General features: G+C 40.1%; 1 protein-coding gene across 3 annotated transcripts in view; it reads right to left on the bottom strand.

Moving 5' to 3' along the window:
* Nucleotides 1–295: 295 nt before the first annotated feature.
* The window catches only part of RSPRY1 (ring finger and SPRY domain containing 1), a 51150-nt gene continuing 33531 nt past the window's right edge, over nucleotides 296–17914 (bottom strand). For all 3 annotated transcript variants that reach the window (XM_054454973.2, XM_054454971.2, XM_054454977.2), the window contains exons 11-15: nucleotides 13251–13362; nucleotides 9954–10056; nucleotides 9449–9601; nucleotides 5542–5646; nucleotides 296–1870 (exon numbers count right to left, since the gene is read on the bottom strand). In XM_054454973.2, coding sequence (XP_054310948.1) covers nucleotides 1774–1870; nucleotides 5542–5646; nucleotides 9449–9601; nucleotides 9954–10056; nucleotides 13251–13362 — 570 coding nt within the window. In that variant the 3' untranslated portion in view covers nucleotides 296–1773. The remainder of the gene's footprint in view (nucleotides 1871–5541; nucleotides 5647–9448; nucleotides 9602–9953; nucleotides 10057–13250; nucleotides 13363–17914) is intronic.

Here is a 17914-nt window from a genome sequence, read left to right as displayed (position 1 = left end):
GACTACCTTTAGTCTCAGCTGGACCACTTCCAAATTACTGTTAGACATAATAATAGACAATAATTAGACAAGCTTATTAGACATAAGCTCTACAAACAGATATTTTGTATGCCACATAGGCACAGTGCCCAGCACATATTAGGTGCTCAATAACAATCTGCTGGATGAGTAAGTGGCCTTATTCTTAATTCTAATACTTGATTCTCTCCTACTCCCAAAAGTAGCCCTTAAAGTCTGAGAGTATAATGTCTTGGAACCTTAGCAGTATACACCAATGAAAGTTGTGAAATCTTAGTCAAAAAAGGCAACAGATGTTTTATTCTTCAATGCAAATTACTGTATTCACCACAAGCTAAAGAAGAGAACATGTATCTACATATATATTTATATATATATATATATATTTTTGGATTTATGGAAGACTAAAGACACGGAAAAAAATCCAGCACCCCAACATGTACAGCCAGGAAGGAAATCAGTTCTGTAATAGGACAGGTATAATGAACTACAAACAAGAAGGGGTGGAAAAAGAAGAAAAAAAAATGTGCATTGAGTTTAAGACACTGTAAAACTCAGAAGACATATTTACTATTCAAGTATAAACTCTGTAAGGACTTGGCATAAATTGAAAGGCAGCTGCTGAGGTACACCATTATAAAAGAAGTTCTAAGAATTTACAATTCTACCTTCCAATTTCCTGGGAGAAAAAACCAAACTCTTGAAGGTCTTCACCAGAGACCCTGAGAGGGATTAACACTTTTGATGAAGACATAGTCAATAATTCATGATTGAACTTACTATTCAAAAACATGTATTTATTTAGAACAATAGAAATACGTGTTCTCAGACTGTCCTCTAGAATTTTTGAGACTATTAGTTCAAGAATTTCAAAGTATATTACTTGTAAAAACAATACTGATTAAAAAAATTTTTTTAACAAAAAAACAGAAATCTGATTTGATGGTACCCTAAAAATACCCTAAATACCAAATTTTCTCCAACCTAACATTACAGCTAATTTAAGAATTCTTCCTTCATTGGTAAAACATTTTTTCCTCATTAAATGTGGGTACTGAAATTGGATAGAAACACTATGAATGTGAAAATACCACCAATTTTCTGCAGTAAAAAAAAAAAAAACCCAAAAAACAAAAAAACAAACAAAAAACCTAGAATGTTCTTTGGAATCACTGAAATATCACAAACTTGGGTTTTTTCTTACAGTCTGTGCACCTTCTTTCAGGTTCTCTGTTTTGCTTGTAGTACTGTGTGATTCTAATTTTTATAGATTCAAGTCTTGCAATGCAATATCCATGCTTGACACACTCGTGTCTCTGACCAGTGAGAAGTTATGCATAACCCAGAAACGCTGTCATTTACATCTCCATAAAGACTTCTGCCCCAAATAAAAACTTCAGAATGACACAACACATCCTGTGTTAAACAATCAAATGAACCCAACATGGAGGATTCCAGTGTGATTTCAGTACTTGGGAGGGCATTGTCTGCTATGGTTTTTCATGGAAGTACCACAGGCCTGGCTGCTAGCATTCAGCTTTCCTTGGCCTTAAAAGGGATTTTCTCAGGGCTGGCAAGTTGGATTAGATTCTAAGAGAATTTTGTCTTTGACAAACTACCATTTTTAGCATAAAATCTGGCCATGGCTATAAGTTTCAATGTGTGTACAACCGATTAGAGAGTTTTTTTTTCTTTTTCTTTTCAACATTGGCTGGAATTGAGTAGAAAAAAGTCCACGATGCCTCTTCACATGTGTCATGAAATATGAGAAATCTGTCTGATTCTAGATACTATTTCTTTACGACACAATGGGCAGGTCTCCAGCTGCAAGGCACAATCCATGCACAGGTCACTGGGGAGAAACACAGAAAAGTCAGTCAAGTTAATGCTTCAAAAGGTCAAACTCCAACTGCCTGCCAACTAAATCTAAAATGTTAACAAGTTTGTTCATTGAAAGGGTTACTAATTATACATGGTTTAAAAGAATGAATATGTAAATAAAAAGTAAATCTTACATTTCTGATCCTCAATTGTCTTAGTCTGAGGAACAAGTAAAAAGTTCATATGCATTCTTTCAGACACTCTATATGTGCACAGCATATACTTACAGATGTGTACATATAGGTAGGGATATAATATTTCTCCCCAGAAAGCTAGCCATTTATCCCAGAATCATTTACCAAACAGTCCATCTTTCACCACAGTTTTGACACAATGCCTTTGTCATATGGTAAATTTTCATTTTTAGTTAGTTCTATTTCTGGGCTTTTATTGTATTCCATTATTCTGCCATTCTTGTCATATAGTAATGGGACCAAACTATTAACATTTATTTTAATGTATTCTAAGATGTGGTATGGTTGTCGTCTCCCTTTCAGAATTTTCTTGCCTTAAATTTTAAATCAGCATGTCAAGTTCCAGAAAAAAATCACGTTGCTCTTTTTATGTTGACCAAATTAAACTTACAGTTTAGAGAAAACTGTCACCTTTACAATACTGAGAGGTCCTCCTATCCAAGAAGAGACTCATTTATTTAAGTCTTCTGTTATACTCTTTGGTAGTTTAAAAGTTTTTTTCATATACGCTCTACATATTTCTTGCTATGTATTCTTAGATAGCCCTTTTTTTTAACCATTGTAAAAAAATTATATGTTCTAATTGGCTGCTATTTATACATATAGCTAGAAGAGCTACTGATTTTTGTGTATTTTGTAAGTCATAGTGGTGACAGTAGGCATCCTTATCTTATTCCCAACATCTCTTGAAATGCTTCTCATGTGTCACCATTAAAAAGATGCTAGCTGGTGAAACCCCGTCTCTACTAAAAATACAAAAATTAGCTGGGCATGGTGGCAGGTGCTGGTAATTCCAGCTACTTGGGAGGCTGAGGCAAGAGAAATCACTTGAGCTCGGGAGGCGGAGGTTGCAGTGAGCTGAGAGCACGCCGCTGCACTCAAGCCTGGGCGACAGAGCGAGACTCCGTCTCAAAAAAAAAAAATTAAATAAAAATAAATAAATAAATAAAAATGAAAAAATAAGGAGATACTAGCATTTGGCTGAAATATATGTGTTTTTTATATTGTTACGGAAGTATCCATTCATTCCTATTTTATATTGTTTTCGTCCCTTCATTCATTTCTGTTTTGTAATATTTCATCCATTAGGAATGGATACTGAATTTTAACAAATGCTTTCTCAGCATTCTTGAAGTGATAACTGCCCCTTCTCCTGCCTCTGGCCTATTTGAGTAATTATATTAAAGATTTCTATATTGTAGGCTGGGCATGGTGACTCACACCTGTAATCCCAGCACTTTTGGGAGGCCGAGGCAGGTGGATTACTTTAGGTCAGGAGTTCGAGACCAGCCTGACCAACATGGTGAAACCCTGTCTCTACTAAAAATACAAAAATTACCTGGGCCTGGTGGCATGCGCCTGTCATCCAAGCTACTCGGGAGGCTGAGGCAGGAGAATTGCATGAATCTGGGAGGCAGAGGCTGCAGTGAGTTGAGATCACACCACTGTACTCCAGCCTGGACAACAGAGCGAGACTCCATCTCAAAAAAACCTGCCCTTGGCTGGGCTGGAGTGCAGTGGCACGATCTCTGCTCACTGCAACCTCCACCTCCCAGGTTTAAGCAATTCTTTGTCTCAGCTTCCGGAGTAACTGGGATTATAGGCGCTCACCACCACGCCCGGCTAATTTTTTTTGTATTTTTAGTAGAGATGGGGTTTCACTATCTTGGCCAGGCTGGTCTCAAACTCCTGGCCTTGTGATCCACCCACCTTGGCCTCCCAAAGTGCTGGGATTACAGGTGTGAGCCACCGTGCCCAGCCTAAGATTTCTATATTGTACCATCCTTACATTCCTAAGATAACTCCCCCTGCCAGTCGTGTTGCTGGGTCTTACTTTCTAATATTTTATTTGGGAGTTTTAGATTTATATTCATTAAAAAAATAGTTTTTTCTTTTTATGAGTTTTATCAGCTTTTAGTATGATTACTAAAAATAACATTATGGTTTTCCTACTTTCTGTATGATTTGGCCAAGTTTAAATAGAATTGGGCTACCTATTCCCTGAAAATTGTAAAGAGTTCACCTGTGAAACTAGCCTTAGTACTTGTGGAAGAGAAGGCAAAGGTAGCTTTGATAACCATTTCAACTTCTTTTATGGTAACAGGAATGCTTAGATTTTCAGTCACCTTTGGGGATTGACTCTTGTAATTCATTTTATCCAGGTTTCCTTTCTTTGTCCCTATATCCCTTTTAAAATTGTTGTTGCTGCTCAAAGTTTAGCTAAATTTTCTTATAATTCTTTTAATGTCCTCTTCCAATTCTATTTTGGATATATATCTACTATGGAGACTATGATCATAATTAAGATACCTAGTTCTAAAGTTTTATATTTCAGCACTCATTAATGACCCCTTGTATTATGTGCAAGACCACAGGGCCAGAGAGCTCAAAGATGATTAAGACCAGATCCTGCTGTTTGAGATCTTAACATTCTTACAGAAACAAAGATCAAAAAGGGCATGAAGATATCCAACCTTTAAACTCTGCATCTGTCTGTGAGGCCCTGATAACTAAAACCTCTAAATATGCTCAAACTGAGAAATTCTGGGCTGTAGAAGTAATAGGGAGGATTAATCACAGCTGGAATCACTGTGCCTTTCTTTCAGAAGAGAGGCTGGTATAGCTAAGGGTGAAATGAGACACACTCTACTTCCTTTAAGTGCACAGCCAATTAGATAACCCGTTTCAAAAGACAACAAATGTAGAGAGGCAGAGTCAGGGGCCCAGGCTGAGTCATTCCTGGGGATGACAAACTGGGTCCATCACTCCAGGCTCTGGACCCCTGTGGAGCCACGTGACTAAAGCTATGTCAAAAATAAGACCAAGGCAGGGTATGGGATATGATGAATTATAGGTAGCTGGCTTGTAACATCAACTTGAGTGTTGCTCATAAACAATCGGCACACATTGACTGGCCAGGACGCCACATTGCCCAACTGCTCTTCTCCTTTCTAAACTTAGTTGGGCTAGCCTTCCTGGGGACCATCTTACTTGCTTCTCTTGCTGATGCTCACTCTGTTCTATAGGGTCCAGGCTGCCCTCTGAGTTCATCTCATACAACTGAAATTTAGTAAGATGACATGGAGGCTGCTAACTTCTCAATGGTTGACTGTAAATAAGAAGTAAATGAGGAAGCTCTGAAACTAAAAGAGTGCCCAGGAAGCTCATAAATAGCATTAAACCTGTTACATTTTGTGAAGCCAAAATTGTATGAAAAATACAGTACTGAGTAAACAAAACAAGAAGCCATCCACATCAAGCAGCAGCTTCTATTTCAGGTACTTTCTGGAAGACAGCCAGGTTCTACTTAAACTCTAGTTCCTCATTCAGCCTGCTTTAGATACAATAAAACTTGACGAACAGACATGGAACTAGCAATTCAAGAACAGTATGAAACTTTGCCTAATATAAAGTACAAAAGAGGAAACAACCAAACAAATCCTCTTACCTGTGTCCACATGGCTTCAATTGTGTGTCTGCTACCTCATCACAACAAAGGGAACAGCAGTTTTCTCGGATACTGACTTGCTTCAACAGAGCAAGACGCCTGTGCCTGAGTAGAAAAAGCAATTTGAAATACATTTTGTCAACAGGGGGCCTGTTAGCAGTGATGCATATGAAATGTTTTGAAAATGCTCTGCACCTGTGAGATATATTCCTTAAACTTTGTTCAGTAAGGTTTTCATACATGCCATCTCCTTTCAATCCTACAATCATTTTCTAAAGTAGCGAATGAAGGAGGTATAACCATTCCCATTTTATAGACAAAGTTCAAGGAAATGACTTATATAAGGTATGCGGTCAGGAATCAAATTCAAATCCTTTAGTTCTAAGTCCAGTGCTCTTTTTATGTTACCAGCAAATTTCAACCTTTTAAGTCACATATGTAAGAGTCTGCTCACAAGCATAGAGCCTTTCTCAAGAAAAACACACATATACAACTTTTTATACAATTTCAAGGGGTTTATAACAGTCCATTTTAGACTCCCTGCAAGTCCAAACACCTCAAGTTAGAACCCTTCCATTATACTTTCACTCAGCATGGAATGGAAGCAGACAGGCAAAACTGTTCTGCTGAAGGTACAGCCCTAATAGATGGGCAAGGGAAGCATGAAGCATGTATTCAGTTCACTTACGGGCTTACAGTGTGCCAGGCACTGTTCCAAGCCCTAGAGATTCAGCAGTGAACAGAGGACTAAAAATGTATCCCTGCCTTTGGAGAGCTTATGCTCCAGTAGGGGAAGACAGAAATAAACAAGGTAAGTAAAATACAGTGTTAAATGCTGATAAATACTATGAAGAAAAGAGAAAATGGGAAGGACAAGGAGTGTACACATCAGAGGTGGGGTGTTATTAAAACAATTTTAAATATGGCAGCCAGGAAAGGTCTCACTAAGGTAATATTGAGGTAAAGGGAGTGAGGAAGTGAGTTTTGTGGTTGTTTGGAGAAACCATTTTGGGTAGCAGGAACAGCAAGTGCCCTGAAGCTATCATAGGCCTGGTGTGTTTCAGGAGCAGCAAGGAAGCCAGGGTGGCTGAAGGAGCATGAGAAAATGGGAGAGGGTAGGAAATAGGTCAGAAAAGTAACACAGGGAAGGGAGAGGACAAATTGTACAGGGCCTGGGAGGTCACCGGAAAGGTTTTGGCTTTTCCCTTCAGTGAATAGGAAGCCACGCACTGGCGTCTTTTGAGCAGAGAAGTGTGTGATCTGACTTACGTTGTAACAAATCATTCTGGAGGCTGTGTTGAATAGACTGAAGGGGATCTGGGGAGGAACAAGGTAGAAGGCAAGACAAAAATAATATAGGTAGGAAATGGTGGAGGCTTGGACCATGGTAGCAGCAGTGAGGGTGATGAGTAGTTGGATTTTGGATATATTCTGAAGGCACAGCCTACTGGATTTGCTGAGGGATTGAATGTGGAAATAGCAGAAAGTAAGGTGTCAAGGATACTCTACGGTTATGGCCAGGGAAACTGGGATGATAAAGGAGTTATTAACAGATGAGGGGCCACGCACAGTGGCTCACGCCTGTAATCCCAGCACTTTGGGAGGCAGGCAGATGGCTTGAACCCAAGAGTTCAAGACCAGCCTGGGCAACATGGTGAAACCCAGTCTCTACAAATAATACAAAAATTAGCTGGGTGTGTTGGCATGCCTGTAGTCCCAGCTACTCAGGAGGCTGAGGTGGGAGGATCGCTTGAGCCTGGGAGATGGAGGTTGCAATGACCTGAGACTGTGCCACCACACTCCCGGGCAACAGAGTGAGACCCTGTCTCAAAAAATAAAAAATAAAAATAAAAAAACAGAGATGAGAGAAGACTGTAGGAGAAGCAGTGGCTGTGAGTGGATGACTTGTAGCTGAGAGTGGGTATGTGGTGCTTCACTGTACTATTATTTTTTTCTTCTGTATGTATTTGAAATTTTCCATAATAAAAAGGTTAAAGAAAAAAAGAATGAATGGAAGAATTACAGACAGAGAGTATATACAACACAGAACAATTTATAAAATCCCAGTTAGTAGTAACAGGGCCATGATCTCCTACCCTGATGCCAGAAAGGAGTAATATTCCAATGAATATAAAGTATCACTGAATATACATTTTTGGAACACAGGATGAAAATATTAATGGCACAGAAAATGGTCTTAAGTAAGTTCATACTTAATGCCACAATTTACAATTAAGCACAACTGGAATGTTAAGGGCAGCAAGGTCCAAGAAGGAGGTTGGCACTAAGGTGGCCACTCAATCAGGCTCCTGACAACTCTATCTTCTTGTTACTATCAGAGAAAACAGTCTAGAGACAGCATAGGATTGACCTAGCTTGGAATTCAGCTGTTCTTATTCAAGAAAAGACGAACTTTGGGTACAAAATTTATATACATGGTTACCAAGAGAGTATGTATAAGCTGCCCATAAAATGAGACTCTGACAGTTAACGCCCATTGCCATCTGAGTTTGGGAAGTTTTAATTCTGCAGGAGCAGTTAACTAAATGCTGAAGCATTTTAACTATGTCCAGTCCCCATGGGAATTTAGATGGATCAATTGTCCCTTTTAGGGTATATGTGAGAAGACTTATTTGTGGGCTTCATCCAAGGAAAAGGCAGGCTAGATGAAAAAGAATGGGGTATGATAGATAAGGGAGAGGTGTCCCCTCAGACTTTGGACAAGAGGAATTTAAAGTTCAGAATCTCTTGTGAGGCACCAAGGATGAGCCTGAATGAAAAGTTCTAGGAATTAACCTCAGAACCCTGAGCGGGAACATATGCAACCCTTATGTTCTTGGGCTATTACTGAGGCTCTGCTGCCAGTGCTACCATCTGCAGACAACGCTACCATCATTGTCCCATTTTCTAATTCATCTGGAAACTATTGAACCACTGAGACAGTGATTCCAAGGTGAAGCACAGCCCAGAGCACTGCTTGCAGATCTGCTTTTTGAGACAAAACAAGAGCTAGGATTATGTTACAGATACCTTCAGGGGCCTAACAGTCCGACATTAGCTATGTCATGGCCAGTATGCTGGCCTTGGCTGCTGAGAGAGACTCTCTTACTGATATAAGATATGTGGTATTAGTAACAGGAATACCCTTTAATCAGGCAGCTGCTCTGTTTAAAATGATAAACTTTAGCTCACATTGTGAAACAAGCTTCAACTTGACGTAATTACCAGGAAGCAGCTGGAGTCTTTCCCCAGCCTAAGAAATAGACTACATTCATCTCACAAGGAAGCAAAGCAGGCATTCATCTGAAAAATTAATGCCAATCACAGTTTTTGTCAAATAAGGGCTGTGAAATTTTATGCAAGATGGTATTCACTGATGGTTGTGGAACAGTGTTGTCATCTTTGCCACACAGTTGAAACTACATAAAAAGTCTGTTTCAATAAAGCCAGGTCTGTTAAAAGGTGCAGTAGATTTCCTAATATTTAGGATTTTGACACTGACATTCACATGAAGTTAGTTTGCAGTTTGTGTGTACGTGTGTCATATTTTTCTGATTTTTATACCAATCTTATTTATCTCACAAACAAAATTTGAAAGTGTTCCGTCTTTCTGGGTTTGGTAACATTTTAAATAACAATAAGGTTATCTGTTACCTAAAGATTTGGTAGAGATCCCCTGTGAAACCACCTGGGTCTGGTGCTTTCTGGGGACAGATATATACAATAATTAGTTTTTGTATATTTCTTCTGGGATCTGCCTTAGAAATTTGTATTTCCTGAAAAGTCATCCATTTTACTCAGGTTTTCAAAATTTATTTGTTATATTCTTTTAAAGTTGATTATAAATTGTTTAATTTCTCATAAGATTCATGTGAAAGTCTGGAGATAGCCTGGGCAGATTCCTTACCTTGGCAAAATGATTTTTTCTTCAGCTGTTAGGAAGGCGTAGTCATTAAAAGTGCTAAATTTCATAGATGGTGGGTATTTGAATGGTTTTGCTCCAAAATTGAACTCACATTGTTGATATGACATGAAACTAGCTGCAGCAAAAAATCCAGATCTACAAATAAAATGAGTACAGAGGCCAATAGAATTAATAAAAATCAAAACAGAGTTAATAGATAGAACAGTTTTCAGAAAGGCAGGGTGAGTCAATCCTACCCTGGCAGAAAGGAAGAGTGACAGATTGTGTTTATAACCCACACAGGTCTGTGACCAGAGAATATTCTGCCTTATCTTCCTGTATCAAACTTTGGGATAGTTTTAGGTCTGATCAAATGGGTTCCCAATCACTTGAAATTAATCAATTTCTCATCACAATTGCATATATAAATGGACAAAGACTTTTTTTTCCTAGAGAAAAGGGCATTCCGTGCATCTACTCGAATTTTTGACTGAGAAGAGCTACTTACACAGTAGATGAAAAGACTTGCTTTTCAGGAGGCAGCTGGTTGCCATTTAAAAAGAAGATCATTTGCTTTTCATTCAAGTCTAACAGAAATCCTACTGTATCTCCTAGAGGATAAAGAGAAACACTGTTAGGATAATGATGTGTACTACCAGGATTCTTTGCTAAGCATCTCAAGTGTTTCAATGGCACTGTATTAAGTCTGCATCTTTAGCTATGCATTCAACATGTTCATTTTTGTTTCTTCTGTAACTGATCTGACCCCTATACACCAATATTTTAATGTAACAATAAGAAAAAAATACTGCCAATTAAATTATGACAAGCCAATCTTAAGATGCATCCCAATTTCAAAGATGTTAAAATGTGGGGAAAAATATGCATTTTGGGCTCAATGAAATATGGTAAGATCAAAAAATCATGTGGTTACTTGCCTCTCTGGTGAGATTTATAACTCCCTAGATAACTACCCCAAAATATGCCTTTCTTTAAAAAAAAAAGGCAAGGCAGGCTGGGCAAGGTGGCTCACGCCTGTAATCCCAGCACTTTGGGAGGCCAAGGCGGGCGGATCACCTGAGGTCAGGAGTTTGAAGACCAGCCTGGCCAACATGGTGAAACCCCGTCTCTACTAAAAATACAAAAATTAGCTGGGTGTGGTGGTGGGCACCTGTAATCCCAGCTACTCGGGAGGCTGAAGCAGGAGAACCACTTGAATCTGGGAGGCGGAGGTTGCAGTGAGACGACATCATGCCATTGCACTCCAGCCTGGGTGACAGGGCAAAAATCTGTCTCAAAAAAAAAAAAAAGAAAAAAAAAGAAAAAAAAAAAAAAGCAGGGCGTGGTGGTTCATGCCTATAATCCCAGCACTTTGGGAGGCCAAGGCGGGCAGATCATCTGAGGTCAGTTTGAGACCAGCCCAGCCAACATGGTGAAACCCCATCTCTACTAAAAATACAAAAATTACCCGGGTGTTAATGGTGGGTGCCTGTAATCCCAGCTACTCGGGAGGCTGAGGCAGGAAAATCGCTTGAACCCTGGATGTGGAGGTTGCAGTGAGCTGAGATCGCGCCACTGCACTCCAGCCTGGGCGAGAGAGTGAGACTGCATCTCAAAAAAAAAAAAAAAAAAAAAAGCATTTATCTTCACTTATCAGATAAAGTAAACTCTAAGGTTTCAGTTTTTGGTTTTGTTGTTAAGACAGGGTCTTGCTCCATTACCCTGGCTGGAGTGCAGTGGTACAATCCTAGCTCACTGCAGCCTCAAACTCCTGGGCTCAAGTGGTCCTCCTGCTTCAGCCTCCTGAGTAACTAGGACTACAGGCACGTGCCACCACCCCTGGCAAATTTTTAAAATTTCTTTGTAGAGATGGGGGGGTCTCATTATGTTGCCCAGGCTAATCTCAAACTCCTGGCCCCAAGTGATCCTCTCAAAGGATCCTCACACTTTGACCTCCAAAAGTGCTGGTATTAAAAGTATGAGCCACCACGTCTGGCCCAATTTTGGTTTTGAAAGATGAGATAAACAAATTTGTTTGTCAAAGATAAACAAATGAAATTACACAGCAATGACAAGAAAAATGGACACTCAATGCTGGTGGAGGAAAATCTGGCAATATATAGCAAAAGCTTTGATATTCTATATCCTCCTTGCCAGAGAAGTTTCACTTCTAAGAGTTTTGTCTTGAGAAAATCCAGAATGGTCTATAATGATAATTTTAAAAGGCAAAAATGTCAGTGTCCAACAATGAGGCATTAATTAGTATATCATAGTACAACTATATAATGGAATATTGAGAAGCCATTAAAAGTAATGTTATTAGCTGGGCCATGGGGGCTCAGGCCTGTAATCCCAACACTTTGGGAGGCCAGAGTTGGGTGGATCACTTGAGCCCAGAAGTTTGAGATTAGCCTGGGCAACATGGCAAAATCCTGTCTCTACCAAAAAAATACAAAAATTAGCCGGGCGTGGTGGTGTGTCCCTGTAGTCCCAGCTACTGGAGAGGCTGAGGTGGGAGGATGGATTGTGCCTGGGAGGTCAAGGCTGTATGAGCTATGATCACACCACTGCACGCAAGCCTGGGCTACTGATAGATGAGACCCTGTCTCAAAAACAACAATAAAAAGTAATGTTATTTAATAACCTGGAAAGCTGTTCAAGGTATTAAGTATAACAACAACAAAAATATATAAAATTTAAGTGTTTTTAAAAAATCTCTGGAGAAATTACAGGGGATTTTTAGTTTATTCATTTTTCTATTTTTCAAATTTTTATAATAAACATATTACTCGAATAATCCTTTAAAAAATTCTTATTAAAAAACAAGCTAGTTTTTGAAAACAGTGCCTTTATCATATGCTCCGTTAAATGAAGAAGTTTTACGTTCCTTCAAGAACCTGCGAGCCATTAAAATGAGTGTTCCTGTTGGCTTTTCTGATTTTTTTTCCCACACCATCAATTTAATCAAGTGGAGCTGTTTCCACATGGGGGTGGGCAAATTCCTGCTTTCTTTCCTTTTTTTTTTTTTTTTTTGAGATGGAGTCTCACTCTGTTGCTCAGGCTGGAGTGCAGTGGCGCAATCTCGGCTCATTGCAACCTCTGCCTCCTGGGTTCAAGTGATTCTCCTGCCTCAGCCTCCCAAGTAGCCGGGACCACAGGTGGGTGCCACCACACCTGGTTAATTTTTGTATTTTAGTAGAGATGAGGTTTCACCATGTTGGCCAGGCTGGTCTTGAACTCCTGACTTCAAGCAATCCACCTGCCTCAGCCTAAATTTCTGCTTTCTTAGCATGCCTAAAAATTCAGTTTATATCCATAATGCTGATTGGGGTAGCAAAATGAAAGACGGATGCTTGGAGAAAGAGTTGGGTTATATCCTCTATCATATGACCCTACTTCCTCTATCATATGGCCACTGGATAGAACCTGTTTCGTAGCCATCTCGTCCCTGAAAAATCCTCATTTTAGTGGCATTACAATTCCAGTGTCCCTGATATTGCCATGGCTGCTTTTAATTCAAAACAGATCCAAAGAGGAAAATAGAATTCATACTAATCTTGAGTATCATTTTCTGACAAATGTAAAAAATTTATTTTCTGAAATGTTTTTGCTACAGGAAGGACTCCACCAGAGGTAAATTTATCAGAGGAATACCATTTATATCCTTGGCAGTGACACAAAAGTTAATATCCCTTTTCACATTTGATCTTCTTCTAAGACATTTTAAGGCTTAATGTAATAAATGCTTCATAATAACCAGATGTCTTAACCCACTTGATAAATTTATAATGGAGGGAATGAATACCTTCTTTCCAGCATGGGTGTATGTGAGGCTTACTTCTGGCATTGTACCAAATCAGCTGCCGGCAGCCATCATACGCACAGGAGTATTCATCATCCCCAATGCCGTAGCCTTCCTGGAGAGAGACAAGGCCCAGAAGATTAGCAAGTCTGCCTGCTCTGACCTGGGAACACAGAGTGTGTCTTTTACGACCACTGACCTAATGGCTGGGATTCTAAGCTTTCTGGATGAAGAGAGAGCTCATGGTTTTTTGAAAATACTGAAGTTATGACTTAGAGGGCTGGTTCCAAGTGAATAGATAATGACTTCAACAAATATTTTCCCAGTGCCTCTTTTGTTCAGGCACTTTCACATTTGTTAGTTCATTTAATTCTCACTAACATTATCATGAGGCTAGTGGCATCAGACTCCATTTTAAGAGGAAACAAAGGCTCAGAGAGGTCAACCAGCTTGCCCAAGCATATATTACTTGCCCCAGAAACAGAACCAGGTTTGAACCTAAATTCTTCTGATTCCAAGATCAGTCAGTACACTTGCATATCAGCACAAGATTGTCAGAGGCATTCAAACCAGAGAGACTCCATCTTGAATAGGGGCAGGGTAAAATGAGGCTTAGACTTGCTGGGCTGCTCAGCTGCATTCCCAAGAGGTTAGGCATTCTTAGTCACAAGATGAGATAGGAGGTCAGCACAAGATACAGGTCACAAAGACCCTGCTGATAAAACAGGATGCAATAAAGAAGCCAGCCAGAAGCTGGCCAAAACCCACCAAAACCAAGATGGCAACAAAAGTGACCTCTGGTCATCTTCACTGTTCATTATATGCTAATTATAATGCATTAGCATGCTAAAAGACACTCTAATGGGTGCCATGACAGTTTACAATGTCATGGCAGTTTGGAAGTTACCCTATATAGTCTAAAAAGGAGAGGAACCCTTGGTTCCAGGAATTGCCTGTCCCTTTCCCAGAAAACTCATGAATAATCCACCCCTGTTTAGCATATAATCGAGAAATAACTAAATATGCTCAGTTGAGCAGCCCACGCCACTGCTCTGCCTATAGAGTAGCCATTCTTCTGTTTCTTTAATAAACTTGTTTTCGCTTTATTCTATGGACTTGCCCCAAATTCTTTCTTGCGCGAGGTCCAAAAACCCTCTCTTGGGATCTGGATCCAGACCCTTTCCAGTAACAAGATCAGATCAGGCAAATACCTTTCTTGCATGTGGCAGACTTCAAAATACCCAAATATTCAGAGATTTCAAAACTGGAGATAAGAGAAAGGTTATAGCGGACACTCAGCTAAAAGCTATTCTGAGATCAGCTTGATTTGAGGATTGTACAGGTCCTTGGCAGTTTCTTCTTTTTTTTCTTTGAGATGGAGTTTCACTCTTGTTGCCTAGGCTGGAGTGCAATGGCACGATCTTGGCTCACCACAACCTCTGCCTCCCGGGTTCAAGCGATTCTCCTGCCTCAGCCTCCTGAGTAGCTGGGATTATAGGCATGCGCCACCAGGCCCAGCTAATTTTGTATTTTTAGTAGGGATGGGGTTTCTCCATGTTGGTCAGGCTGGTCTCATACTCTAGACCTCAGGTGATCTGCCCGCCTTGGCCTCCCAAAGTGCTGGGATTACAGGCGTGAGCCACTGCGCCTGGCAGTTTCTTCTTTTTATTACTTACTGCCTTTCAATTATTTCACAGAACTGTTAAAATAAAAGGGTGGCTGAGATCTTAAGAAATTATTTTGAGTGCTTATAAAAAATAGAAGAAGCATGCAAATCAGACAACTGCTATCTTTAAGGAACAATGGTGAAAAGTTTTACTATAGAAAGAAATTGAAAATGGCCAAATCCAAGTAAGATCAATGGTCCTGATGGCCTGCTTCTTCTATGGGGCAAACAATACCGTGAGGAGATAGATTGGAAAAAAAGTTCTGGTGAATGCAACAATGATTTTGTACTGGATTTTTGGATTACAACATACTGAATTTGGATGAACGCTCTCCAAAGTGACTCTTCTGAAACAGCTATTGATATTCACTATTCAGACTATTCAAGAGTTAAATGAGCTTGCATCTAATTCCTTAGAAATTCACCATCCAAGGCTGCCAGGAGCAGTGGCTCATGCCTGTAATTTCAACACTTTGGGGTACAGATCACTTGAGGCCAGGCATTTGAGACCAGCCTGGCCAATACGGCAAAACCCTGTCTCTACTAAAATTACAAAAATTATCCAGGTGTGGTGGCGCACACCTATAATCCCAGTTACTCTGGTGGCTGAGGCACAAGAATCGCCTGAGCCTGGGAGGCAGAGGTTGCAGTGAGCAGAGATCACGTGCCACTGCACCCTGGCCTGGGTGACAGAGCGAGACTCTGTCTCAAAACAAAACAAAACAAAAGAAATTCACCACTTGCTAGAAAGAATGCCTTGCCACCCCTTTCAAAGGCTGAACAAGTCAGTAAGTAAAAAACTTAAAAACCACTAAAATGTAGGCATTGGGGCATAAGTAAAAGTCAAGCAATTCTTTTCTATCTTCACCTTCTAATGTCCTGAGAAGTCCTTGACAGAACACTTGGAAGAAATTCCTAGAAGCTAGCCACCAGGAGTTGGTAGAGCAGACTCGTTACATATTCTTTACCATGCAATGTCTTTGATGACTGGATAAGTTCCACAACAGAGTGGCACTGTAGCACAAAGAAGGAACTCTAATAACTTTAACTACAGAGCAGCATCTACAGATTTAAGGAGAAGATGCCTCTGCCTAGCAGAGATGCACTTTAAAAATCTCTTAAGCTTACATCTCAGAGAACAACCTAGATGTCCTACACCTTCTCTCAGCTCAAAATGTTCCCAGCAGGATTAATTTTGGTTTCCATTGGCTAGGACAGATAAATGAGAGAATAGAGTGTCTAGCTTGGTATTTATTTTGAACTACCTGTTTTTTGGTCATGCATATTTTAGCAATGGAAACATTACCAAATCCAAACAAAAGAAAGTTTATCCACAGCTTGTCATTCAGGGAATAGTTTGAGTGTCTTTCCCATGTGGTGGACACTGTCCTTTTTCCTGCTATAGGGCATCCCAACCGTTTCCTATTAAGGGAAATGTATGAAGACAGTGTTCTGCCTCCTCCTTTGGAAGTAGAAAGGTAAGATATGACCTAGGCTTGGCCAGCTGGACCTTCCCATCAAACACTCAGTATGGTGCAAGTGACCCCAAACAGAGGGATAGTTAGGATTGATTTCCAGCAGCAATGGTGGCTGCATGCTGGCCAGATCGTTCCCCTAAAACACCAGCTATTGTACTTCCTGTTTCTTGGCCCTGACAGCCTTGGAACCTGTCTAGTTCCAAAACTTCTCCATAATCTGGAGGCCCCGGAAAGGCTTGTAAGTCATTCCTTTTCTGTCTGAGATAGCCAGAGTCATTTTCTCCAAGGCAGATGCTTCAATAGGGGAAGGAGCATGGACTATCCTGACCTGAAATCTCTAGCAGCTGGAGACTAGATGGCTTTGGGGAAGTTTCTAAATTTCTCTGAACTTGATTTTCCTCATCTTTAAATGGCAGGATAATATCTTTCCAAACTCTCAAAAAGATTAAAGATGAATATGTGAAAGACCTATCACATGACAGACGCTCACAAAAAAGCAAAAGATTATTTATTTATTTATTTTTGAGACAGAGTCTCACTCTATCGCCCAGGCTAGAGTGCAGTGGCACTATCTGGGCTCACTGCAACCTCTGCCTCCCACGTTCCAGCAACTCTCCTGCCTCAGCCTCCCGAGTAGCTGGGATTACAGGCGCCCGCCACCAAGCCCAGCTAATTTTTTATTTTCAGTAGAGACGGGGTTTCACCATGTTGGCCAGTCAAACTCCTGACCTTAAGTGATCCACCCACCTCAGCCTCCCAAAGTGCTGGGATTACAGGTGTGAGCCACTGCGCCTGGCCAAAAGGCAAAAGATGTTTTAGATAAATCAGAGTACACCCTTGGAGAGTTGCTCCTCCTAAGCCTCCATAAAAATATACAATACAACAACACAAACTGTTCTGGAGGTTACCTGAACAGAACTATCCTTAAGCTTATTTTAATGACCTAACATTGAGCCCAGTGGCCAGCCTTTTAAAATGGAAACCTAAGCAGCAAGAGTTCAAGTAAGAGGCACTATGGAGAGACTTAGAATCTTTTGAAACTGGGTGTATCCTAGGAATGACTTACTCCATAGAATCACACCCTGTCTGAATAGGCAAAAAGATTCAGAATCACCAGAACAATGTACATTTAAAGCAAAGTTTTAAACATGGCAACATCATTAAAATCCTGTATTTGGCAAAAGACATCATATCAGACTTTATCAATTTCTAATAGGGAATCAGCTAATGCTTGGATCAGGGAAGAATGTTTGTTTTTAAAGAAACCAACAGCCTGTCAAGTGATCTGGAGGATAAAAAAACAGTATTTAAGTCTTTAACTTGACAAACCAAAGGTCTGCAACTACATGGCAAAAATTATAGTTTCATCGAGCAGATGAAATGATCCAGCTTCACTGGCCATTAAAAAAACACATTTGTAACATTCAGTGTCAGACCTAGATCTGTCGTGTGTTTGCTGCCAAATCAGGAGAGACAAATTTTATATCGAAGCTTCCTCCCTGGAAGAATCCCCTACTACTTCT

Source organism: Pongo pygmaeus, chromosome 18, assembly GCF_028885625.2.
Source record: "Pongo pygmaeus isolate AG05252 chromosome 18, NHGRI_mPonPyg2-v2.0_pri, whole genome shotgun sequence".
In the NCBI taxonomy this organism is placed as follows: domain Eukaryota; kingdom Metazoa; phylum Chordata; class Mammalia; order Primates; family Hominidae; genus Pongo; species Pongo pygmaeus.
This window is presented reverse-complemented; position numbering and strand designations above follow the sequence as displayed.